A 26,732-nucleotide genomic window follows, 5' to 3' on the forward strand; every position below is an offset into this window, starting at 1 on the left:
AAAAGAGTGTGGCAAGATACACAGACAACACATAAGCACACACATGCATGTACATACAGGCGAATAAATTTTGTCAGAATCAAAGGCAATCAAAAGAAATTCTCTCCCAGTAGTATTTAATCTAAGTTATAAGTCTGAATATAGTTAATGGAATGAGATGATCAGGTGTGGTTGTTTGGAGTCTGACAATGTGCACAACTGACTGGACATTGAGCGACAGTACTTTTTGGCCCTAGAAAGAGACACATAGAGAATACCAAACGAGTTCCCTATGGATACCGTATTTATTACGAGTGGCTTGTAAACGTATCTAACTCGCTTTCACTCGTTAGATACATTTACAAGCCACGAGTTGTAATAAATACGGTATCCATAGGGAATGAGTTTGGTATTTTATTTATTACACACGAATAAACGACCATATTTTATTAACCCAATAACTAAATTCTTCACGTTTAGTCGTAACTTATGAATGACAAAAGTAGTGCTGTCACCGTGACCTCATTTCATCATCATGGATTGACCAATTAGAAGCAGCGCTGTCACCGTGATCTCGGGTCATCACCATGGATTGACCAATCAGAAGCAGCGCTCGCAGTATCTGACATATGTTAGATACCAAAAATATCTCAAAGTGTTCTCACTCACATGTGTGTAATAAATACAGATACATTACAATTTCTTAATTGAGCACAGGTGACACAAATACTTTCCTTCTCCTCATACATATAATGAGAAATATGCTTGTACACATATACACAGAGAGAAATATTGTAATTTGAAATGACAAGGGACTGGGAGTTGTGGCGATTTGCTGTACTTGAGAAGACATATCAAGATAAAATCACTGTCATCCATATATACAGACTTGTCCTTTATAGGTGGCAGTGCCACATAAAATGCACTCATGTCGATGCTGCGTAATTACACTGTAAAGTGGTTGGCATTAGGAAGGGCATCCAGCTGTAGAAACCATGCCAAAACAGCTCCCTGGCTAACCAGCTCTTGTTAGGCTGGAAAACGGACATTAAACGATAATAATGGTGATTAACATTCTCCATTCTCGTCATACACATTGGAATATACTCGTACACATAAGTAGTGAGAGAGAAGGAGAGAGGGGTCTTAGAATTTATTAACTGAACAATATAAACATTTTCCCTCTCCTCATACACACAAAGAGAAATATGCTGATACGCATAGACAAAGAGAGAGAGATTATTAGACATGATGAAACAAAAACACTTACCCTCTCCTCACAGAGAGAGAGAGACAAACATGCCCACATATATATAGAGAGGGATTAGAATTTGTTAATTGGACATGATTAACATAAACACCTTCCCTCTTATGCACATGAACAGTGATGTCAAATAGGTCAGCATTGAATCAACAGCTCCAAACAACTATGCCAAAGTCTCTCATACCCACCTCCACCCCACCCCACCCAGTTTGCAAGCACTGAAGATGAGGTCTTCAGTACATGTAACTACATTCCTGAAGGTAGTGTCCTCCATAGCCCACAGTCTCATATCGACCAATGCCTACTTAACACTCCTTTCACTATTCCCATCTATATAAACCACTCAGCCACCAGTTTCTGTTGTACAAAATAACAATTCCATTTCCTCGTCCTGCTCTTATTTAAAAAAAAAAAAGTGATATATCTCTTCTGATTCTTACAAGTATGGAAAAGTTGCTGTTTTTTTTATAATTGTTGAAAGCCCACTTTCCATTTAATTCTCCGATCAGCTGGTGTAAAAAAAAAAAAAAAAAAATGAGAAATTTTAGCAACTAAAGCTACCCCACTTGTATCAATCTTGCTCTCTTTCATTGTCTGAATGCCCACCCACCATCTCTCTCTCTCTCTGTCCCCTTCCAGCCCCTCCAGTATAACAGCTATCCATCAACGAGCAATTCACATCGCTTGACCAACTCATCAGTCCATCCAGACTCATTAACTTTTCTAACTGATCTCACTTTAAAACTACATTATATATATATATATGTATATATATATATATACATACATACATATATATACACACACACATACACAAGTATTATTAGTGACTCTAAAAGCATTGAGCTCACAGAATTATTAGCCTGTAAGACAAAATGCTTAGTGATGTTTCCTTCAGCTTTTTTATGCTCTGAGCTCCTATACCGCCATGGTCAACTTTGCCTTGCATCCTTTCGAGACTGATAGAATAAAGTACCAGTCAAGTACTGGGGTTGATATAATAAACTAACCCCTTTCCCTTAAAATATTGCTGGCCTTGTGCCAAAATTTGAAACCATTAACTGTAAAAGCTTGGCAAGTTTTTGTGGGACCTTTTTTTTTTTTTTCACAAATTTGTCTCTTCATTGCATATCTGTATGTATATATGTGTAAATATATATATAGAGATAGAAATATATATATATATATATACACACTCACACATATACACATTAGTGTGTATGTTTGTGTCTATATAGATTTGTTGAACCTCAGCCATTTTTTGTGTTTGTTTTGTTTTTTATATTCCTTCACACAGACACACTTATAACAACAAAATTATATAATGAAAAAAAAACATATAAACAAGATGGTAAATCAATCAATCAATCGATCAATCAATGATGCCATCATATATCTGAGGATAAAAATTATCAAACCTAAAAGTCTTCTGCATTGATTGGCCCAACAAACATGTTAAATATTTCTAAATAAATGTGAAAAGTTGTTTTCACTCCATTTGCATATTTTGTGGTTGCATATCATTTGGGAAATTTGGTTAGGGTGAGCTGTATGAATTGTTTTATATATAATACACACACACACACACAGATATATATATTTATATATACACACACGATGGTATCAAAAAGATCTTGGACTAGTTATGTTTAATAAAGGAATAATTTATTTACCCTAAGTTTTAACATAATCTCCTTCAAACTAGTCACTTTGCACAGCAATCTATCCGTCCCAGTGTTCCTGCCACTTTTGGAATCCATCCTGGAAATTATTTTCCTTAAATGAGTTGAGGACCTTATGCGATTCACTTTAAGATCTCGACAATGATGTTAAAGCAGCAACCTTTGAGCTGTGTTTTCATGTTGGGAAAGCTATGGAAGTCTGCGAGTGCTAAATCTGGTGAATAGAGCAGGTGTGCAAGTGATACCATGTTGTTTTGGGCAAGAAATTCATGAGCTCAGCGATGTCACTCAGCACACTACCTCATGAATGTCGCTGTTGGCACACTACAGAACTAGTCTAGGAACTTTTTGATACCACCTCATTTATATATGCACACATACATAGATGTGTGTTTGTCTGTGTATATATATAAACATATACTAGGCTGGAAAGACAGTCCTGTTGCATTTCAAGATGGGAAAGTGACAAATGCTTCTTTGGTCTTAACTGATATATTTAATCAAAATAATATTTCTCCTCGTTATTGATAACTTAGTAATCAGTCCAAGTTATTTGGCAAATTGTTGATCCCTCTTCAGATTTTGAAGGAGGGAAATGCTCAGTAACATTTTTAACTTCCTCACGGTTAATAAACAGTTTTTACTCTAAATCAGGGGTTCTCAACCATTTTTTTTTTATCAGTGGACCCTTTGATTACTATTTTATTGTTGTGGACCTCAATAGCCATTCAATGTTTAAAAACTAGTTTTATAGAAACTTCTTTCAAAATTTCTATATTTCAATTTTTAACCCAGGTTAACCCTGTAGAAATTTTGAAGATAGTTACATAGACAGGGATAACAAACATACAGAAGCGTCCAGTTAACCTTTATTGCAGTAAATAAACCAAATACAATGGTTAAATAAATACAACAAACACTATTTTGCATTCAGTTAAGTTTTATACAAGTAAATAAACCAAATGAAATCATCCTCAAACGAGGACAGTGGGTTAAATTATAACTTGGTTGAGCTCTGTAAAAGAGAGAAAGAAACCAAGCTGTTTCTTGCAATACATCTAAATCAAAACTTTTTCAGGGTCCCTTAAAATACTATTGTGGATCCTGATTTACTATTTTGTTGTATGAACCATCAGGGGCCATGTGGATCCTGCTTGAGAATCACTTCTCTCAATAATGTTGCAGTGACTTGAAAAGATGATAGTCAAAGTAAGGGGGATGTAGAAACACCTCCACCATTATCATCTCTCTCTCTGTCACTATCCCATCCACTATTCCTGAGAGGGTTGTGGGGATAGAATTGTCAGGTTTGAATCATAGGGAATCTTTCTTTAGCTGATTGCGCAACCACCCCTATGGATGCATTGCAGTTTTGGGTTGTCCCTTTGGCAAAGCATAACACCCATTCAGCCACCCTGCCAGGGATACAGCAAAGTCATGGGATTGTGAAGAGTCAGTGGAAGAGCTCAACTGAGCCAGCAGTACATCTTACATCAATGCTAAGCAGAGGAATCCTAGATCAATGGTCAGCAAAACCTCTATATATTTAGTGTCGTAATTTTTTCTTGAGTGATTTGAGCATTATGTGGTCTTGCTGTGAAAGAGCAACAAACACCTGTATACAATTGACCAGTGATGGGTGCTTCCCCCCCCCCCCCAATTTTTGTGCAATGCTTCCAATTGGCAACATTCATGACAAACCCTTCATATGCCACCAAACACAGCATAACTTTTTTGTTGATGTAATCTGGATTTAGAGATAAAGTCTTCTTGTTCATTACATGTGTTTATAGAAAACCCACTTTACCTCAATTGTGATGATTCTACTCATGTATGGTTCAGTAGCAAGTCGACTCTTCAATAATGAACAGAAGACAACTCTTTGATTAACCCTTTAGTATTTAAACCAGCCAAAATAGTTAATCTGTTTTATGCTCAAACTGACCAGATCCAGGCCCTCACACCTACCCTACAATGTTATTCTACATTAAGTAATTACACCATCAAGATCTTGAAGATATGAGATAATGCATGGTTAATTCAAATTAATGGGAATCAATAGGCATTATGTTTGATTGAATAATCTGAACACTAAAGGGTTAAGCTGAGAAGCAGTCAGATGAGGAAGGACCCACAGACCAATTTTAGACACATTTTTGGTAACTTATGAAGGTGTTCTATCATCAAAGTGTGACTTCAATTGAACTGTTTTGTCAATTCTTGTGCAGTTTTCTTTGGATTTTCCTCCTGTGCTGTTTCCAGAAGCTCATTTGTTGACAGAACTTGATCAATAAGATTGGAAAGGAAAAATTTTCTGAGCGAAACTGGCCAAACCATCATTGACAAGTCCTTAAAGCTTCATTGCCATAACCAGAATATTTCTTGCCATTTCCATTGCTGAAGAACTCCTTTTTAACCCCATACAGCATGTAGTATCTGATATGAGACTGATCTAATTCACTTTAAAAGAAGTAAAATTGATCCAAACGTAACCATTATGGCATCATGTAAACTGCAAAGAAGGTAAACATTAATGCTTATTTTACCATAAGTGTTCAAACAGTGTCCTTAAAGTGATCGTTTCAAATATGCAACAGTACTTTTTTTTCCCACCTAATATATATATATATACATGTGTATACATATGCATATATTTGTGTGTATACATGGCTATAGTTAGTTGTCTGTCTATCTTAATGACTTTGGAATAACTGGGACTGTTAGCTTTATTTTTAGATATGTCTTAAAATTTTTATTGCTTTATTGTAAAATCGGTAAGTGACTTGTACTATAGCCCTGGGCCAACCAAACCTGTGTGAATGGATTTGGTAGCCAGAAACTGAAAGAAGCTTGTTATGGCTGTGTGGTGAGAAGCTTGCTTCCCAAACACATGGTTCTGGGTTCAGTGTCACCTTGGACAAGTATTTCCTACTATAGCCATGGGTCGACTAAAGCCTTGTGAGGGGATTTTGTAGACGGAAACTGAAAGAAGCCTATTTGTGTGTGTGTGTGTGTATATAAAGTATATATCTATATGTGTCTGTCATCACCACTTGACAACCTGTGTTGGTGTGTGTGCATCCCCGTAACTTAGTGGTTCAGCAAAACAGGCCAATAGAATAAGTACTAGGCTTAAAAAATATGTATGTACGTTTGTGTTCATATAAACCCACGTGCGTATGACTGAGTCTCTTTCCAACTGACTGGTCATATGTCAGATTTATATTTTTCAACTCTCATCATCATCATTTAATGTCTGCTTTCTATGCTGGCATGGGTTAGATGGTTTGACTGAAGGCTGCCCCAGGCTCCAATCTGATCTGGCAAAGTTTCTACTGCTGGATGCCTTCCTAATGCCAACCACTCCGAGAGTGTAGTGGGTGCTTTTATGTGCCACCGGCACGAGGGCTAGTCAGGCGGTACTGGCACTGACCATGCTTAAATGGTGCTTTTTATATGCCACCTGCACAAGAGCCAGTTCAATGGCACTGGCAACGACTACGCTTGAATGGTGTTTTTTACATGCCACCAGCACAAAAATTTAATCCATAATGTGGGGAAACATAATATGTACCCTATTTTTTGTGGTCGTAGGTCTTCCATACAGTTTATCATGTTCACTTACATTTATTCCATATAATTAACACAAGAGGTGGTTGTAGCAGAAACAGCCAAAATTCCTCAAATCATAACTAACTGTTTATCTTCTTTCTTTTACTTGTTCCAGTCATTAGACTGCTGCCATGCTGGGGCACTCCTTGAAGGCTTTAGTTGAACAATTCAACCCCAATCCTTCCCCTTTTTTACTTAGTGTGGTTCTTATTCTATTGATCGCCTTTTGGCAAACTACTAAGTTATGGCCATGTAAACACAAGGTGGGCTTCTTTCAGTTTCTGTCTACCAAATCCACTCTCAAGTCTTGGGGTTATAGTAGAAGACGCTTGGCCAAAGTCCCTTGCAGTGGGATTGAACCCAGAGCCATGTGGTTGGGAAGCAAACGTCTTGCCAAATAACAAAAGTTACATAAAACAGGCATGGTTGGAATAAGGTTGACCTTCAGTTAACGAAGATTTTGTTTCAGCCATGGTACGTAAAAAGCACTATCCGAACGTGGCTAATGCCAGCACCACCTTGATTGGCGTTCGTGCCAGTGGCACGTAAAGAGCACCCACTACACTCACGGATTGGTTGGCGTTAGGAAGGTTGAACCGTCCAACCCATGCTAGCATGGAAAACAAACGTTAAATGAGGATGATGTATGTATATATATATATATACACACACCCACATATGTATATATATATACACCCATATATATCATCATCGTTTAACGTACGTTTTCCATGCTAGCATGGGTTGGACGGTTCGACCGGGGTCTGGGAAGCCAGGAGGCTGCGACAGGCTCCAGTCTGATCTGGCAGTGTTTCTACAGCTGGATGCCCTTCCTAATGCCAACCATTCCATGTGTGTAGTGGGTGCTATTTATGTGTCAGACAGCACTGGCATCAACCACGTTCGGATGGTGCTTTTTATGTGCCACTGGCACAAGTATCATAACTACAATTTCCATTTGATTTTTTTATTTTGATATTGATGTTGATGTACTTGACTCAATCGGTCTCCTCAAGCACAGTGGGTCACTCTATGATCCAAGGTTAGCACAGCAGATCGTCCTGCAAGCCATGAACTCACTTCATTTGTCGGGTCTTAGCATATCTCAGAGGTCTCGATCTTTCATTTCCTCTGTGAGGCCCATATATATATATATGCATGTGCACACACACATATATATATATTGGGTTACATTCGTAAATTAAATTCATAAATGAAAGATGTGACACAAATACTTTAACAAAGTTTGAACCATAAATTTCCAGTTTATTGAATATATAATACACATAACCAACTGATAGAGTTTAAATAACAATCTCAGTTACTAGCAGTGCAAGAATTGTTAGAGATGTGTGAAACTGCTTTATGGTATTTAGTGATGTTTTCTTAATGAAGTGACTTTGAATTCTGCTTAGGTCAACCTTGCTTTTCAGTGGGTTGATAAAATAAAATACTTTTTATAGCTGTTGTTTAACCCCGAGTTAGCCCTTACAGAGCAGTCCTATAGTGCACTATATAACCATATATGTTCAAGCTATGATCATCCTATTTCATATTTTTTAATGTTTTTTCTTTTTTATTTTCAAATAAAATTTACTCATACTTTTCCACAATAAAACAGTATGGTGTGTGTTAGGAAATATTTAGTTGCTATTTCCAGCAGGTCAATCTAGAAAGATATATATATATATATTATAATATCCATAGCTGTGTGCTAAGAAGGTTACATCCCAGCCACATAGTTCTGGGTTCAGTCCCACTGTGTGGCACCTTGGGCAAATGTCTTCTACTATAACTTCAGATCAACTAAAGTCTTGTGAGAAGATTTGGTAGACAGAAACTGAAAGAGGTCTGTCATGAGCGTGTCTATATATATAAATGCATATACATACACACACACACACACACACATATATATATGTGTATAAACAAAAGAAGAAGAAAATGGAGATTTTGAAGTTAATAAGAGTTTATTATCAGCAACAAATCGATAATTATCCTTTACAGCTGTTTCTATTATGTGTGTGTATATATATATTATATCCATTGGCTTATATTATTGCTACAAATCCTGATCAAGCAGACCTATGATCATAGATATTCCACTCATATTGAGAATGGAATTTTTATTTTCTAGACATAAAGAAGAGGCTCTCTTATTAGCATAATTTACCAGTTAAGTACCATTGAGTATTTGGAATCAGAGGATAGGCAAGTGTACCCAGCATCTGATCCCAAATTTACAGCTTCTGTTTCTGCTAGAAACCATTAATTTCACAACACACAATTGTAATCGTTACTATACATACTAAAAAAATCTATCCCTCTGGACTGCTCCATGTAAATATCAAAATATACTGTTTTATTCCATAAAGATACAATATTATCACTGTATAAAACTTCACTCACCTGATATGATTATCATACCAAAAATGATATCATTGAAAACAAAATATACCTCAGAAAAATAATAAAAAAACCCTCAAAACAACCTTTATCAATTTGTTTACACACACACACAGACACATTATATTTTATATATAAATATGTATTATATATTATACATATGTGTGAAGGTGCATTGCTCAGTGGTTAGAGCATCAGGCTTACAACCATGAGGTTGTGAGTTCAATTCCCAGACCAGGCTGTGCATTGTGCTCTTCAGCAAGACACCTTATTTCATGTTACTCTAGTTCGCTCGGCTGTAGAAATGAGTTGCGACATCACTGGTGCCACGCTGTGTCGGTCTTTCCTTTAGACAACATCAGTGGAGAGGGAAGACTAGTATACACGGACAACTGCTGGTCTTCCACAAACAATCTTGCCCGGACTAAAAGAGAGGGGGACTTCTTTCTAGGTGTAATTCCATTATCATTCATGACCAAAGGGGGCCTATATATAGATATATTGTATATGTGTGTGTGGTGGTAACTCTCTTGCTGGACAATGATATCCAACTGTCTGATCAACCTGCATTACAAGTGTAAGCACCTGAGTATCCCACATACACACTCAATGTAATTCTTGGGCAGAATCAGTATGTCACACTGTGCGACAAGGCTGTACCAGATAAATTACTGGTACAATCCATGCAGCAGGTGTCTATATGTATTCTGCGAAAACCCAGTTAAACTCACAAGACAAAGGTCGATGCAAGGCTGTAGGGAATGACATTTGCCCAAGATTCTACAGGGTGGGACTGAACCTGGGACTTTATGCAAAGGGAACTGCTTAACCATTTGGTTAAGTATATTCATGATGACAATGGTGAATATATGTGTGTGTATCTGTCTATGTATAGACAGACATTATATAATATATATACATACATGTGTATACATATATATATATGCATACATACATACACACACACGCATATACATATACACACGTGCACATATTCATGATGTTAAGGATGATTATGATAATACAATTTTTTTTTTTAATTATCTAAATTAAATCTCCAGTTTCCATAATGCAGCAAGCTTGGCAAGTTAATTTGGTTTGAAAATATAATTAATATAATTATATAAAATTTCCCCATTTAGCTTTTTTGTTTTTGATTTAAAAAAAAAATTTTTTTTTTACTTTGTTTCTCTTTTTGTTTATTAAAATAATTATCTTTCACCAGTCTCTTAGTTCTGTGATGATGCTATAGACAGGAGGAAATTATAGAGTAATCTATGAAAAGCATCAGTGTGAGTTAGATATGCAGGATGCCCTGCTCCTTCCAGAATGAAAACTTCACTATTCGGTAACTGCTTCAAATTCTTGGTAGACACAGGTCCCAAAGACACATCAAGGGAACCACACACGATCATTGTTGGGATCTGAAATTAGGAAAGGAAAAATTACTTTAGTTATTTATATATTTTTGAAACTCTAGGGAATGCTGAACAGCAGAAGGCCCTTGGAGAAGAAACCCCCTGCAACCATCAAGCAAGTGTCTTGACCCTTAATTCCTAAAGGAAACTACAAATAAGGATTATTGGAATCTGAAATTAGGAAAAGTAGCTTAGTCATTTATTATATATTTTTGGAAATTACTAAATTATAACTTTGCATTACCCCCTCCCCCAAAACTGCTGGCCTTGAGCCAAAATTTGAAACCAATATTTTAAAATGGGCAGCAAGCTGGCAGAATTGTTAGCACGTTGGGCAAAATGCTAAGCAGTGTTTTGTATGTACGACTGCAAATACAAGCAACCAGAATGGGGTTTCCCCAAAGGATCTCTGGAATAACATTCAACAGGGTGGATAGCTCAGAGATCAAGGTATCTGTCCGGGTCAAGTTGCTACTTCTTCACATTGAAAAGTTACAGTTCCAGGGTTACAGACGAGATTAAAATTACTATTTTTAGAAAATTACTATTTTTAAATCTCACAACATGACCACTGGTTTCTCAGCACCATCAGGATTTGACTTGGGGTTAACTAAACAAGAATAATATCAGGGAAATTTATATTTTTTTACCTTTAACTTTGAATACTCCATTTTGGTATACTTTTCTGTGAACACTGGAGCAATTGGAACATAGCCAATTGAACTTTTCAACCGTTTGCCAGCGGAATCCATCAAAAATGGTAAGGAGTACATGCCACTCATGGAAGGGCTGATGATAACAGGGTTGTTCATATCCAGCAAATCAATTACTTTGTCAAGGAAATCACCGCCATCAGTGACTGAAATCTTTGTACTTTTGCCTTTACCTGCAACGAGAATTTATAATCAACTGGGGTTAGTTTAAATATTCTATTGCACAAGTGGGGAGAGGTTGATTAATTAGTGTAGTAAATATAGAAGTGAAGACACTTATAAAGAAAATAGGGTGTAGTTATTATAGGGGCAAGAAAATTAGTGTAGAATATTTCTTTTCTTTACTACATTGCCTCATGGAGGCAATGACAAATGACCGAGACTTTTGGCAATATGCAATGCTTGAGAAAAAGACCCATCAAGCCAAATGAAACTGTAGTTGTGGCAGATACTGGTGTCATACAAACTGACACCCGTGCCAGTGGCACATAGAAGCACCCATTATACTCTCAAAGTGGTAGGCATTGGAAAGGGCATCCAGCCATAGAAACCAGACCAAATCAAACTGGAGTCTGGTGCAACCCTTCAACTTATCAGCCCTGGTCAAACTGTCCAACTCATGCCAGCATGGACAACAGATGTTAAATGATGATGATGATTACTGTCTCAATTTCTCTGGTTTCAATAGCATATAAATGACTGAGAACACAACATTTCCCCTAAATGGGAAACCAGTTTAATTGCAAGGTTACACATTTACAGATGAGTGGACTGAGGCAAAGCACAACACTGCTTGGATGAAATACACAACATTTCCAGAACTCAGTTCCACTGAGGTGGGTGAGTCTTCTCAAGAACCTCATATTGGTCCACTGTTATCTCCTCCATGAGGCCCAATATCTTGAGATCAGCCCTTACCACTGCATCTCATACATTTCTGGGTCTCCTTCGTCCTCATGTGCTATCCATTCTAAACGATCAGTATGTCTTTGCACAGCTGTCTTCATTCATATGCATCATATATCCAAACCATTATAACATGTGTGTGTGTGTGTTTATATCTGCATGTGTATGCATGAGTGTGTGTGTGTCTGCATGTGGGTGTGCATGTATGTATATGCATGAGTGTGTGTGTCTGCATTTGTGTGTTTGTCCCCACCACCAGCTGACAACAAATGATGGTTCATTTACATCCTTATAACTTAGCAATTTAGCAAAAGTATCTGACAGAATAATTGAGACTTTCAAAAAAACAAGCCCTGGGTTGGATTTGTTCAACTAAACCCTTGAAGGTGGTGACCCCGTATGTCCACAGTCCAACGAGTCAAACAAGTAAAAGATAAAACAAAGAGAGAGACTGAAACATCAAATAAATAAAAACAAGTACATATCATTGCTATTTTGTTAAACTGTTGTATGTCCAAATTTGGTGAAATGTGCTTTTTCTCAATATTTATTTTCACTTGCAATAGCTGGTTCTTTTGGTCAAACTATCGTATCTCCAGCTGCTTCAGACGTCAAGATATCAAAAATTGTCAAAGTGTAATACAACGGTTTTGCTATGGAATGGTGAAACTATTTTTTCGTTTTCTGAAAAAGCAACTTTTTAGACTTACAACACTTTTGCATAATAGCACCGATATATATATATATATATATATATATATATATATATATATATATATATATATATATAATAGATGAAAAAAATGTATTGTAAATAAATATACTTGGCCCTAAGGCTATATTTTGCTTAACACTTCATCCTTGTCCACCATCCTAAATCACAAATTTGACCAAATGGTTTTTTTTTCAATATTTATCTTTGCTGGCAATAGCTGATTCTTTTGGTCAAACTATCGTATCTCCAGCTGCTTCAGATGTCAAGATATCAAAAATTGTCAAAGTGTCCTACAACAGTTTTGTTATGGAATGGTGAAACTATTTTTTCATTTTCTGATAAAGCAATGCTTTGGACTTACGACACTTTTGCATAATAGTAAGAAAATAAAGCAGTGTTACCTGGAAGATCGATTGCAACTGCCTGGTAGCCAGCTGCAGCAAGGAACTGAAGTGTGCCAATGTCCTGCCAGTTCTGTGAACTGAATGCAGCACCATGCAACAAGAGAACCTCCATTGTTGGCAACTTCTTTGGAACTGCCTCCCTTGTGGATATGACAATGTTCTGTGGAAACGGCAGAAAGGTAAATGTGATTAGCAATTAAAGGTACAGGATTAGCAAGTAAAGGTACTCTGTCAAGAGGTAGAGTATAAGGGGTGGTGGCAATAGGATGTAAGTGTCTATGTGCATGTATGTACATGTGTGTGTGTGTGGTAGCAGTGTGTTAGTGTCTATGTCTTATGTGTGTGAGTGTGGTGGTGATGGCAATGTTGGCGTGGTGTTGCTGTTGGTGGGGGTGATAGTTCAATGTCTGTGTAGAGCAGTGATTCTCAAGCTTTCCCAAAAATTTTACTTGCTGGTCTCCTTACAGTTTTCTCAATGATTCTCGGTCCCCTATAAAATGCTGGATAACCAGCATGGAAAAAAATGACATACATTCATACACCGTAATTTCCAGACTATGAAACGCACTGCCCATAGACCGGCAACCCCCAAAAAACTACAACTTAATCCAGGCAATGCCCCATTTGGATACAACAAAAGTACATGAAAATATGGGGAAACAGTTGATCAATTGGTTACAAAACAAATAAGAAACGAAAAATACCGACAGCACATGCACGGTCAACCATTATATCCACATTTTTTCTATTGGCCAGTCACACTTGTTGTACAACAAGCACGATTAGCAATGAGTGTGTAGGAGTGGTGTGGGTTTTTGAGGCCAACGACAAAAAGGGATGATAGCATGCGAAAAATTGAAAGTCTTATAATCTTTAAATTTAACTGTCTCAAGCAACCCCGATTTCGCAATACTTCAGTGTCCCTTTGCGGTCCCCTTAAAATCGCTTCACAATCCCAGAGGGGACCTCAGACCCACTGGTGTTGAGACTCAGTGTCTATGCCTGATGTGTGGTGAGTCATTGAATATACCTGAATAGTTGGTGACCTCACCAATGCCGGTGCCACAAAAAAAAGCACCCTTTCTACATTCTGTAAAGTGGTTGGCATTAGGAAGGGCATCTTGCCATAGAAAGCATACCAAAGAAGATATTCTAACTCAGTGAAGACATTTGGCTTGTCAGTTCATGCTGAACCATCAAACACACACCAGAAAGGAAAAGGGGACATTAAGTGATGATGATAAGGATGAGGATGATGTGTTATATTATCAGGCAATTTTAACAGAACTGAACATAAACAACTAGGTGCAATGTGATACCATAAAGGAAATATTCATTCATCACTAAGTTTGACTAAGGGTGCCAACACACCTACATTGCTAGAAATAAGAGCTGAAATACTCTTAATGCTGTAGGAAGAACAGACATGCTGACAGGGGAGGCAACTGCTCCATGCCGACATGAAAATCCTCACATCAGACGTCTAGTTTCATCAATTCTCTAGAGATCATCAGTGAGGACTGCTCGACCAGCGCATGCTTTGGCTAATACATATGCAATGGGCTTCTATCAGTTACCAAATCAACCCACAAGGCTTTGGTTGACCTGGGGTTATACTAGAAGATACTTGCACAATGTAACACATAGTGCAGTGGGATTGAACTTGAAACTATGTGGTTGGTTACCCACACAGCCGTACTGTCACCTGATATTAACAATATTGATTCTAAGGGCTTCTATCAGTCAGGGCTGACCATGTATCTGCACCTATATATGTAGGCCCTAGGTAAGGTTAATGATTATGTGTGTGTGTGTGTATGTGTGTGTATGCATGTGTGTGTCTGACAAACACACACACACACACTCTCTCTCACTTTCTCCCCATTCATCACCCTCTTGTACTATCTTATATCCCTCCCCATCACTACACACTCAATAACACTATAAAATGGTCAAAGTTTTTCCACAGGAACTTAGTTCAATTTGAAAACTCCACCAGAATGGACGAAAGCACTAATATATGATATCTCTCTCTATATAAATGGCAGTTTGTCTGTGCGTGTTTCTGTGTGTCTGTTTGCTTGTACCCTCACTCTGATCACGGCTTTCATCCGATTCTGATGAAACTTGACACACACATAGCCCAATGTCATAATTCAAAACTAACGCAGCGAAAATTTTGAAAAGTTCCCCCAGTTCTGAAAAAAATCGATAAATTCGACATGGGGTCGAGAATCAGAAACACAAACCGCAAACTGTCTAGGGGACGCAACTCCACCTTTTTTAACTAAAAAAAAATTTACCATCATTTTTTTTCCATTTTTTTGTTATTTTTTGGCTATAACTCTCTAAAAATGCTTTATAGTTATTTCCCTTACAAACCTGAGCAACGCCGGGCGATACTGCTAGTATGATATAAGATATATGATGTATAAAACCATGTAATATACAAATAAATATCTGTAAATATAAAACCGTCCGAATTTCTGAGTACCTCATTTCTTCTAATATAAAATACCTGTACATCATCTCCAAACCTTCTAATATATATATATATAGGGGGAAGCTTTATGAAAATAAACAAAAGACGAAGGCAGGTGGAATACAAACAAACAATTGTATCAGTATGGCGGTCAGGAATATAAATAAAACAAGTCTTTTACGTTTCGAGCCTACGCTCTTCAACAGAAAGATACACAGAAAAGAAACACGGAGAGAAACAAGGAGAGAAAAAAAATGCGTGCAGAAGCTAGTGAATCAACATGGCGAATATACACACACACACGCACAGACACACAAGAAGCTTCTTTCAGTTTCTATCTACCAAATCCACTCACAAAGCTTTGGTCAGCCCAAGGCTATAGTAGAAGACACTTGCCCAAGGCGGCATGTACATTTTAAGAAAGGAATGAAAGTCACCAAATCTCATTTCCGTATCTCCAAATCAATGCAGTTCAATGATCGCTTACCTCAGACTGGTATACCATTTCAATCACTTCAGAATTTACATTTATGGATTTCGCTGCCTCAACAACTTCTGACGGGACATTAACGAAGGCCTGGTTGTGCCATGTAACTCTTTTGTGAAGCTTGCTAGACGTGTGTTCTGAACTCATGTCTACTGGATTTAAATTGATTAAGAAGTAGACAATAACAACACCAATAAACCCAAGAAATAAAAACACCAACTTGTTTATTCGGATAACATTTGCCACCATAATATTCCGCTCTTTAACTAGAAATGAATTAGCATCTGAAAATGAAAACAAAAACAATTTTAATTTATTAAAATATCATTATATATATATATATATATATGTGTGTGTGTGTGTGTGTGTGCATGCACATGTGTGTATCCTTGTGTCTGTGTTTGTCCAGCCACCACTACTTGACAATCGGTGTTGGTGTGTTTATGTCCCTGTAACTTAGCAATTCAGCAAAAGGGACCGGTAGAGTAAGTACTAGGTGATTTGTTCGACTAAAGGCAGAGAAAACAGCTAGGATTGTGACCGCATGTGTACCGTTGGCGATTTTTTTTCCTGTCTTCCCTTCTCTGGATCTTTCCTTCTCCTATGTTTCTGACGAAAAGCTTCGCTTGAAACGTTAAACCCTCCTTCTTTCCTGAGCGTCCAATAATACTATATTTGTTCCACGTCCTCGCGTTGTTGTGCTTTCTTGTTTGGATTAACTATATATATATATATATATATATATATATATACTATTCTGAATATGAGGGTAATAAATAATTTATTACCAGTGGTTAGCATGTGTAAATAAAAGTCATAACATGTTTTTTTCTTTTTTAAATATAAGAGTGTATAAAATATCTTTAAACACAGAGAGGAGACCTTTGACAGGACTCCTTACATGCTAGAAAGGGCAGTCAAAACCCAAACCACGAAAAAAAAGAATTCATGAGGTAAGCCGTTATAACACCAGAACAAACAAAAAAATGAATCTGTTAATCCTAAACTCGAGATTCGCTATTAATTGCCAAATATACTAATTTGGAATCTGTAGATCGTCAGCATGATCGCTAATTTATGAATAATTATGTGTATGTATGTATATGTATGTATATATATATATATATATATATATATATATATATATATATATATATATATATATCATATATCTGTGTGTGTGTGTGTGTGTGTGTATGGCCTAGTGGTTAGGGTGTTGGATGTTGCACTCAGAATTGTGAGATCATGGTTTCATTTCCTAAACAAGGTGGTGTGTTGTGTTCTTGAGCAAAATATTTCACCTCACATTGCACTACAATCACTTTGACACCTGACATGTGGTATGCAGGGCACGTGTTCAGGTAATGTTGACTTGGTGGAGAAAGTGAGCTAATGTGCAGCATGAACATTTGATCATTATCAACAGATCATTTGTGCAGGTCAACTGATAAAAACTGAACTCTCATATGTTGTCTTCCATGGGAGAGTCCATCACACGCACACACACACAATGAGTTGAAAAAGAAGAGCAAATATGCGTTTGGCTAATTCATTGTTGAGCACAAATACAGACATACACTCAGTTGAAAAGACAGACATATATTCTCTTTATCAGCTTGTTATATTTAAAATTACAATACAAATTGGTCAAATATAAAAGGTTGAAGTAGATTAAAAGTTGATCTACAGAGACATTGTTTTATCAAATTATCAAACCTGTCAGTGTGGGGTCACACACACACACATTCTTAACAGATTTATTCAAAAGACCACACCAACCCTAATTAATTAAATAAATGATAAAATGAAATAAACAAGCAAATAGTTGAAGTCACACTTGTAAACTAAAAAATAATCCTTCAAACTGTATTTGCAGGCATAGTTTTGTAGTTAAGAAGGTAACCTGACAACCTGACAACCATGTGGTTCTTGGTTCAATCCCACTGCGCTGCTGACCAATAACTTGGAAATGGAATTAGATAATCTGATCGATAGAAGCTGAGCAGAACCTGATTGTGTGTGTGTGGGGGGGGATAGTAGTAACAGACATAAATAATAGTCACAGGTGTAGTTGTGTGGTTAAGAAGTTTGCTTCACAACTACATGATTTCAGGTTCAGTCCCACTGATAAGTGTCATCTAATGTAACTGTGGACCTGCCAAAGCCTCATGCCAGAGAAAATCAATAGAGAAATCACAAAAGTGGGGTCTGAAATTCTTGATGGTGTTATGGTGCAAGTTTTGGAAAGAGCACAGGCATGAAAAGCCAAAAACGGCTGCCATTTAAGCGATGTCATTTTGCATATGTGATGCAGTGGTGTTGCAAAATTTGACTTGTGCATATTAATTTCCATTATGTCCTTTATATTGTATCAAACTTCCATGCATTTATTTGAAAGTTAAGGAAGTTATTAAAAATTGAAACCCATCAGTGACTTTGGGGACACCTTGTATATGCCACTGGCCACATTGAGCTATTTTTTTGCTTTATATATCTTTCATCATTTACTTGTTTCAGTTATTAGGCTGTGGTCATGCTGGGGCACCACCTTGAAGAATTTTAGTCAAACAAATTGACCCAAGTACTTATTCTTTTTAAGCCAGCTACTTATTCTATCGGTCTCTTTGGCTCAGCCATTAAGTTAAGAGCATGTAAACACACTGTCACCAGTTGTCAAGCAGTGGTAAGGAACACACACACACACACACATATATCTTTTAAATTCATATAGGTGCAGGAGTGGCTGTGTGGTAAGTAGCTTGTCTACCAACCACATGGTTCCAGGTTCAGTTCCACTGCGTGGCACCTTGGGCAAGTGTCTTCTACTATAGCCTCGGGCCAACCAAAGCCTTGTGAGTGAATTTGGTAGACGGAAACTGAAAGAAGCCCCTCGTATATATGTATATATGCGTGTGTGCGTGTGTATGTTTGTGTGTCTGTGTTTGTCCCCTAGCATTGCTTGACAACCGATGCTGGTGTGTTTATGTCCCCGTTACTTAGCGGTTCGGCAAAAGAGACCGATAGAATAAGTACTGGGCTTACAAAAGAATAAGTCCCGGAGTCGAGTTGCTCGATTAAAGGCGGTGCTCCAGCATGGCCGCAGTCAAATGACTGAAACAGGTAAAAGAGTAAAAGAGAGAGAGAGAGAGAGAGAGAGTATACGAGAAATATTTTGAATATGCACATAAAAGTTTGTATTGTATTACACTGGCTGCAGCCTAATGATGACAACTGGCAATACCAGTTATTTGGTGTTGCACCAAGCTGTACCGATATAATGTAGGATAAATATAGCAATAACAATAATAATCCTTGGATAGAATTTATAAATATTTTAATGCTTCACTACATACATTTCCACAAATTACATGTTTCTTAAGATCATAGTCCATATTCCTGGGAAACGTGTGTAGCGATGCATTAAAATATTTGTAAATTCCATCCATTGTTTATTATTGTTGTTACTATATATATATATATATATATATATGCATATATACAAACATACATGTACACACCTACATATATATGTATATATACATGCATATATGGGTACAGGACATCAAGAAACGTGAACAAAATTAAATATGAGAAAATACGAAAAAGCAAAAGCATGGAAAACGAACATTTTTTCGAACAACGAAAGAAAGAAATAGAGAAACGAGACAGGCACATAAAAAGCACCCATACCAGTGACATAAAAGGCACCCGTGCTGGTGACACGTAAAAGGTACCCGTGCAAGTGACACGTAAAAGGCATTCATGCCAGTGACATGTAAAGTACACTTTTGCTGGTGACATAGAGGAAACACACACACACACACACACACACACACACACACACACACACACAGTAAGAATAAAAGTGAAACAATTAGTGAAAGAAAAGTGAAATAATAAAAGTGAAACTATAGTGTTATGAAAAGTGAAACTATTATACCACTGCAAAAGTAATTTGGAAGAGTCGTAGTGGAGGGGGGGGCTACAGACCCCTATATGGGCAAGGGCCAAAATTTGACCCACACAGAGGATTTTATATATACAGATATATAACAGAGTAACAGTAGCGGTACAGGTGTCAATCCATTCAGACACCTGTTTCTAACGACTCTTTTAATTGATTAATAAAAACATCACAACATTGTAAAGAAACCGTTTTCATCAGATGAATTCATGACTTTCAAAATAAAAAAAAAAGACATTTAAAATGATTTAACATATGTACCTGTACCTCTACTGTTACTCATTTATATTTTCTTCACCTGTCCTTTGTACCTGTACCTCTACTGTTACTCATTTATATTTTCTTCACCTGTCCTTTGTAAATATTATGGACCGTATATTTAATATAATGCACATGTCTGAACAGCTCAAGAGTGGATTTATTCACTCAGCTGGGTTTAATTGCCTCATACACAGCATGAATATCATTCAGCAAGTACTTATATACCAAGTTTGATATTTACATAATAATATTGTCTGGGTATATTATTTTGACCTAACGAGGTGTCTCAATTTAATTACCTAATTCAACTGAATCTTAATTCATATATATATTCATGCTTAAATACACACATATTCATTCAGACATGTGCTTCAAGTCAACAGCAACCTTCATATACACACTCTTATATATCTGCTTTGCCAAGTCACAAAAAATATTAATTGGTTCTGTATAAAAGTTTCTGAATTTGGCAATACAATATCATTTAATTAAAGTATCTCCTCATTAACTATTATATTAAAATTGAGTAAAATTCAGAAACCAAGAAAACTGGTGATAGTCTGCACTGACAAAAATCAGACAATATAAAGTTTATTGGCCATGAGGACTGTAGAATGAGGTTCTATTGCTTTTGCCCTTCATCTGATAGTGAGAAAACCAGAGCTGAAACTGATGGTGATTTGGCAGTGGAGAAGGACCAGAAAATCACCTAGTGAAAGGATGAGAAACTAAAAATCCAAGACAAATGAAGGTGCTATGTTAAACAGTTGGACAAGAAGGTAAATACAAGAGAGTACTGGAAAGTTCCATGCTTTGGGTAAAAGAAAATACAGGAGGATCAGTTAATTCAACATATTCCCCTCTCAGATTCACACAATTATTGCAGTGGTCCATCAATTTTTCTAAGCCCTGTAAAAGAACTCAGAAGGCCTCCAACCAGGCCTTTCATGATACCCTTAAAGCCAGGAACTTTTCAGTGCCCCTTCATATATTGATCCTTCATACAGCACAAGAGATAAAGTTAAAGTGACTGGTAACACATGCACACATGGCATTGTACTTTTCCTAAAAACTTACATACACATATGTTCCTATTCATACACACGAACACACACACACACACACACATATACATATTTATACACTGTGCGGACAAGAAGTTTACTTCTGAACCATAATGACCTTGGGTTCAACCCCGCTGCAAGACATCTTGGTTGTGTTTGCTTTTGTCAGAATAGTTTACCTTTAAAGCGAAAAAACAAAACCGACATATACGACTGGTATGTAAACCATATTTCTGTTTCTGAAAAAAACGTTTAGAATTTAGTGTGCTCCCCTGTCAAAACCTTCCCTGAGTAATGAAAAACCTTCATGCCAGATTTGGTTCAGATTGATCCAGTGGTTTGGCCATAAAGAACAATAGGCCGTATGGCTAGGGGGGAAATTGGAGATTCGATTTTGAATCTGAGGTAGGACCAATATCCAAGTAGAAATAGTGAAATTGAATCTAAATATGAAATACCGAGTGCACACTGGTGTGCCATGAGACCATGCCAGGTGTGCCACAGTTTAATCTGAATACAATTTTTTTCCCTATACTTTTAGTTATATTTTTAGTTCAGGTATGCTGCGAAATTCTGAAAAGAATATAAGTGCTCTGCAAGTGGAAAAAGTTTGCAGAGCACTGCTAAAGCCTCAAGATGACCAAAGCCTTGAGAGTTTTCCAGTTTCTATCAACCAGGTCAGAAGCTGGAAGAAGCCCATTATATACATATACAGTGATACCTCACAGTATGAGTTTAATTCGTTCCATGACTGAACTCATCTTATGAGTTACTCGTTTTACAAATCAATTTTCCCCATTGAAATTAACTAAAATATAATTAATCGTTCCAGCGCCCATAAACCACTCAGAAATAATTTTTTATGGGTTTTAAAACAAAAAAAGGTGTAGTTACAAGTAAAAAGAGAATGCAAAAGAAATATGTAAACTGGTTTTATTAACTGAATTACCTTAACCCTTTCGTTACTGTATTTCTGTTGAGATGTTCTGTGTTTCTTTCAATTACTTTAAATATAACAAAGAATTTAGTAAAATGACTTAGTTATCATTCAGCTAGGGTTAGGAACATAAATTGTGACTAAGGTTTGGTGGAAGATTTTAATTCAAAACTTATGAAATAAGACATTTGTACTACAGAGCCAGAGGTGGTTTCAGCCAGGTTGGTATCGAAAGGGTTAAAGATGGGGTGATTTGTGTGCTTGTACTGTGGATTTCTCCTCATACTTCAAGACAAAAATTTGCATGAGTCTCAGCTTGTGGAGCAATGGTGCACTTGTTCTGTGAGGTTCTACTGTACATGTGTGTATGAATATGTGTGTGTGTGTGTACTCTTGCTTTAACATTGTGTGATGGTTGTAAATGAACATCATTGTCATACAAGCGAGGTTGTTAGTTTCCAGGTCTTTGTAAAAAACATGTCTGGCTATTAGGAAATATTACCTATCTTGGAAACAGGTGAGGGTTGGTGATATTTTCTACATTTTCTAAACAGACACATGCAAACATTTTTAGCCACACACACCATCATCATCATCATCGTTTACACACACACATATATATATATAATATATACATAAATACACAATTTATATATGCACATACAAACACACACAGAGTGAGAATAACATACATACACACTTAATTAAAATGTATCTTTGTTAATATAATGATAAAAATTTAGTAAAATTCATAATCCAGGGAAACTAGTGACAGTCTGCAAAGGTAAAAATCTGACATTATAAAGTTTAGAAGACAAATAAAGTTTATTGACCACGAGAATTCACAAAAATACAGACATGCATTTACAAAACCACACACGTTCACAAAGCACATTTTCAAAACATACACACACATACAGAAACTTGAGCACACATACACACACACACCTATACATACTTGTTTTTTTGTTTTTTGTTTTTTTCTGTCCTTCGTTGTCAAAGATGTCTATAAATTATGATTGATTTGTTCATATGTCTGGTCTGATCTGGTCTAGTCTGGACTGGACTGGACAGGACTGGACTGGTGGGGCTTGAGATGGCTTTACACACACACACACATATTAAAACAAAAAAAATCAACTCACCTCATCAAATGAAATGCATTGAACGGACCATTAGAATTCGACATGGGTGTGTGCAAGATGTTGGATCACACACACACACAAACACACACACAGACATACAATAATAACCACCACTTCTGCACAGGCACAGGACACCAACTGTTGCAGAAAAAACTACAAATAGTTTATTCTAGATTAACTGACCTTAAGTACTATCACAATTATACACACACACACACACACACAACATGCAAATACAAACTTCCTCTGTCTCATATTTCTCTAGTTCTTCACCACCTCCGCCTCTATTTCTCTTCTTTTTTTTTATATTTTTATCTCTAGATATTCCTCTCCCCACCCCCACCCCGATCAGTCTCTCTCTCTCTCTCTCTCTCTATTTGTTGCTTTTTATCAATTCTTCTCTCTCTCCCTGTTTGTTGCTTTCTTTTATCTATTCCTCTCCTTCTCCCCCACCCTCTTTCTGTATTTTTTGCATTTTTAAAAAAAAATCTATTCTACTCTCCCTCCCCCTCTTCCCTCTCTCTATTTCTTGCTTTCTTTCTTTAAATCTCTCCCCCTCTCTCTCTATTTCTTGCTTTTTTTTATATCTCTCCCCCTCTCTCTGTAGCTTTTTCATCTTTACCTCCTTCTATTCCTCCCTCTTTATCTGTCAATATATTTTTACTCAAACTCCTCTCTCTCTCCCTCCCAAGTTATCACTTCTTTATCTATCCACTCCCTATCTCCTCTTCACCTCCTCCTTTTCCTCATCTCTATCACTCCTTTATCTATTCCTTCCTTCCCCCTCCCCCTCTCAAGCTCTTTTTTCCTCAAATCATTCTTAATCTATTCATTTCCTCCCCCACCTCTCTCCCTCTATCTTCCACTCCCACTGTGCCTCCCTCACTCCAATTCCTCTAATACCACCCCCAACCACTACCTCCCACCCCCTACGTGCTATAAAATTCCTCCCCCTTCCTCTTTATAGCATGTCTTAAATCACTAAATCACTTTGATGTTATAAGTGGCCTCTCATCCAGCAATAAAATGAAGCAAATTCCAAACTTGCTACAACTCATCTAAAACACACACACACACTAAAATCTACACCACTACCACATACTACCATCCTAAGGTCACAATCATCTTCACAATTCCCTGCCATCACCACCACCATCACCATCACCACAGCCATCACCAACCATCACTGTTACCCCCTCTCACTTCCACTTGACACCACAACCATCTTCACCAGCATTCTTAATACCAACACCACCTTCATCACCTTAAAAGTCTAACCAGTAAGAGAACATCTATATCAGGGGTCTCCAAAGTGGAGATATCAACCCCTGGGGGTCGATGGGACTATTCAAGGGGTTGATAAATACACAACATCATCATCATCATCATCATTTAGCATCTGTTGACCATGCTGGCATGGATTGGACATTTTGTCCAGGGCTGGTAAGCTGGAAGGCTGCACCAGACTCCAATCTGATCTATTTAATTATTATTAGTATTTATTTTCTTGTACATGCCTGGGGATTGATGAGGGGTCAAGGTCGATGGTCTAAAAAGTTTGGGACCCGTGATCTATATGGTCAATCATATTGCTAAAAATAGTAACCAAATCTTCACAGCACCTTTTTATTACAGGTTTACTTGATAAGTGCTGATATGCACAACAACTCTACACACACAAACACACACATATTACATATATACCAATAAGAAAGCCTCTATATGGTCATCTGATTTGCTAGGAACACCTGTCAAATCTTCCTCAAACCACATTCTACTTTATTAAAAAAGAAAGCACATAGGCACAAGCATGGCTATGTGGTAAGATGCTTGCTTCTCAACCACGTGGTTCCAGGTTCAGTCCCACTGCATGCCAGCTTGAGCAAGTGTCTTCTACAATTGCCTTGGGTCAACTGAATATATGGTGGGTTTCTTTCAGTTTCCATCTACCAAATCCAATTACAAGGCATTGGTCAGCCTGAGACTATAATAGAAGACACTAGCCCAAAGTGCCATTCAGTGGAACTGAACTCAGAAATACAGGATATCTAACCATCTGTTACTCTCCCTCCTGATCCGCTGCTTGTATCATTTCTTGCTTCTTGAAAGTTTTGCTCTGGCAACTCACCCCCTCCTATAAAAAAATTGGGTTCTCTTCCCCAGTTTTACGACAAATATCGGTACTTTTGGTTATCTCCCTCAACTAAAAAAATTGTTTAACCCTCAATAAAACAAAAACAAAGTGGAAAGACGAAACATCTTACTGACTCTCTTTTACTTGTTTCAGTCATTTGACTGTGGCCATGCTGGAGCACCGCCTTTAGTCGAGCAAATCGACCCCAGGACTTATTCTTTGTAAGGCTAGTACTTATTCTATCGGTCTCTTTTGCCGAACCGCTAAGTTACGGGGACGTAAACACACCAGCATCGGTTGTCAAGAGATGTAAGGGGAACAAACAGACACACAAACATATACACACACTCATACATACATATAAATGATGGGCTTCTTTCAGTTCCCGTCTACCAAATTCACTCACAAGGCTTTGGTTGGCTTAAGGCTATAGTAGAAGACACTTGCCCAAGGTGCCACGCAGTGGGATTGAACCCGGAACCATGTGGTTCGTAAGCAAGCTACTTACCACACAGCCACTCCTATAGTGAGAAAATAACCCAATTTTTTAATGGGGGTGAGATAACCAAAAAGTACCATCTCACCTTGTTCTTAGATACTCCCACCCTTATATAAATGTGAGGTAGCCAAATATTTTTTCCATAGCAAAACACTTCTGCTGGTCCCTGGCATAAAAATCTCACCACCCCCTTGAACACCCTCTCCTCCAACACACACACACTCTTAGCAAAGAAGGTTTTTTTCCTTTCTCCCTTTTCTTGTTCTTCCTTGTTTTGCAAATAACTTAACAACCGCACTAGTGCTGGGTGGGATCACAAAAAAGCCACCCCAGGTACACACTGTAAAGTGGTTGGTGTTAGGGGAGGACATCCAACAGTAGAAGCGATGCTAAAGCTGACATGGAGCATGATGCATCCCTGCGGCTCAACAAATCCAGGCAAACTGTCCAAGCCATGCCAGCAGGGGAAACGGACATTAAAATAATAATGATGATGATGATGATGTGCTGCCAGTGAAACTAAAGATAGCAGTGATTTCTCCTTGCACAAAACATTTCATTCCAGATGTTCACCCAAGCATCATGGCTTCTAAGCCCAGTAAAACAGTACATTGCCACCCAGCAGCCAACAACTTTGAAGTTGTTGAGATGAAGGTTACT

At 37.4% G+C, this 26,732-nt stretch overlaps 1 protein-coding gene across 3 annotated transcripts in view; it reads right to left on the reverse strand.

Annotated features, from left to right (window-relative positions):
• Positions 1 to 10,099: 10,099 nt before the first annotated feature.
• The window catches only part of LOC115222951 (protein ABHD14B), a 26,265-nt gene continuing 9,632 nt past the window's right edge, over positions 10,100 to 26,732 (reverse strand). For 2 of the 3 annotated variants that reach the window (XM_029793356.2, XM_029793357.2), the window contains exons 2-5: positions 16,069 to 16,352; positions 13,097 to 13,259; positions 11,012 to 11,247; positions 10,100 to 10,367 (exon numbers count right to left, since the gene is read on the reverse strand). In XM_029793356.2, the coding sequence (XP_029649216.1) occupies positions 10,173 to 10,367; positions 11,012 to 11,247; positions 13,097 to 13,259; positions 16,069 to 16,352 (878 nt within the window). In that variant the 3' untranslated portion in view covers positions 10,100 to 10,172. Of the gene's footprint in view, positions 10,368 to 11,011; positions 11,248 to 13,096; positions 13,260 to 16,068; positions 16,353 to 23,439; positions 23,678 to 26,732 lie in introns of those variants that run through there. The other variant, XM_029793358.2, reaches the window with a different exon arrangement.

This window comes from Octopus sinensis, linkage group LG21, assembly GCF_006345805.1.
Source record: "Octopus sinensis linkage group LG21, ASM634580v1, whole genome shotgun sequence".
Taxonomy (NCBI): domain Eukaryota; kingdom Metazoa; phylum Mollusca; class Cephalopoda; order Octopoda; family Octopodidae; genus Octopus; species Octopus sinensis.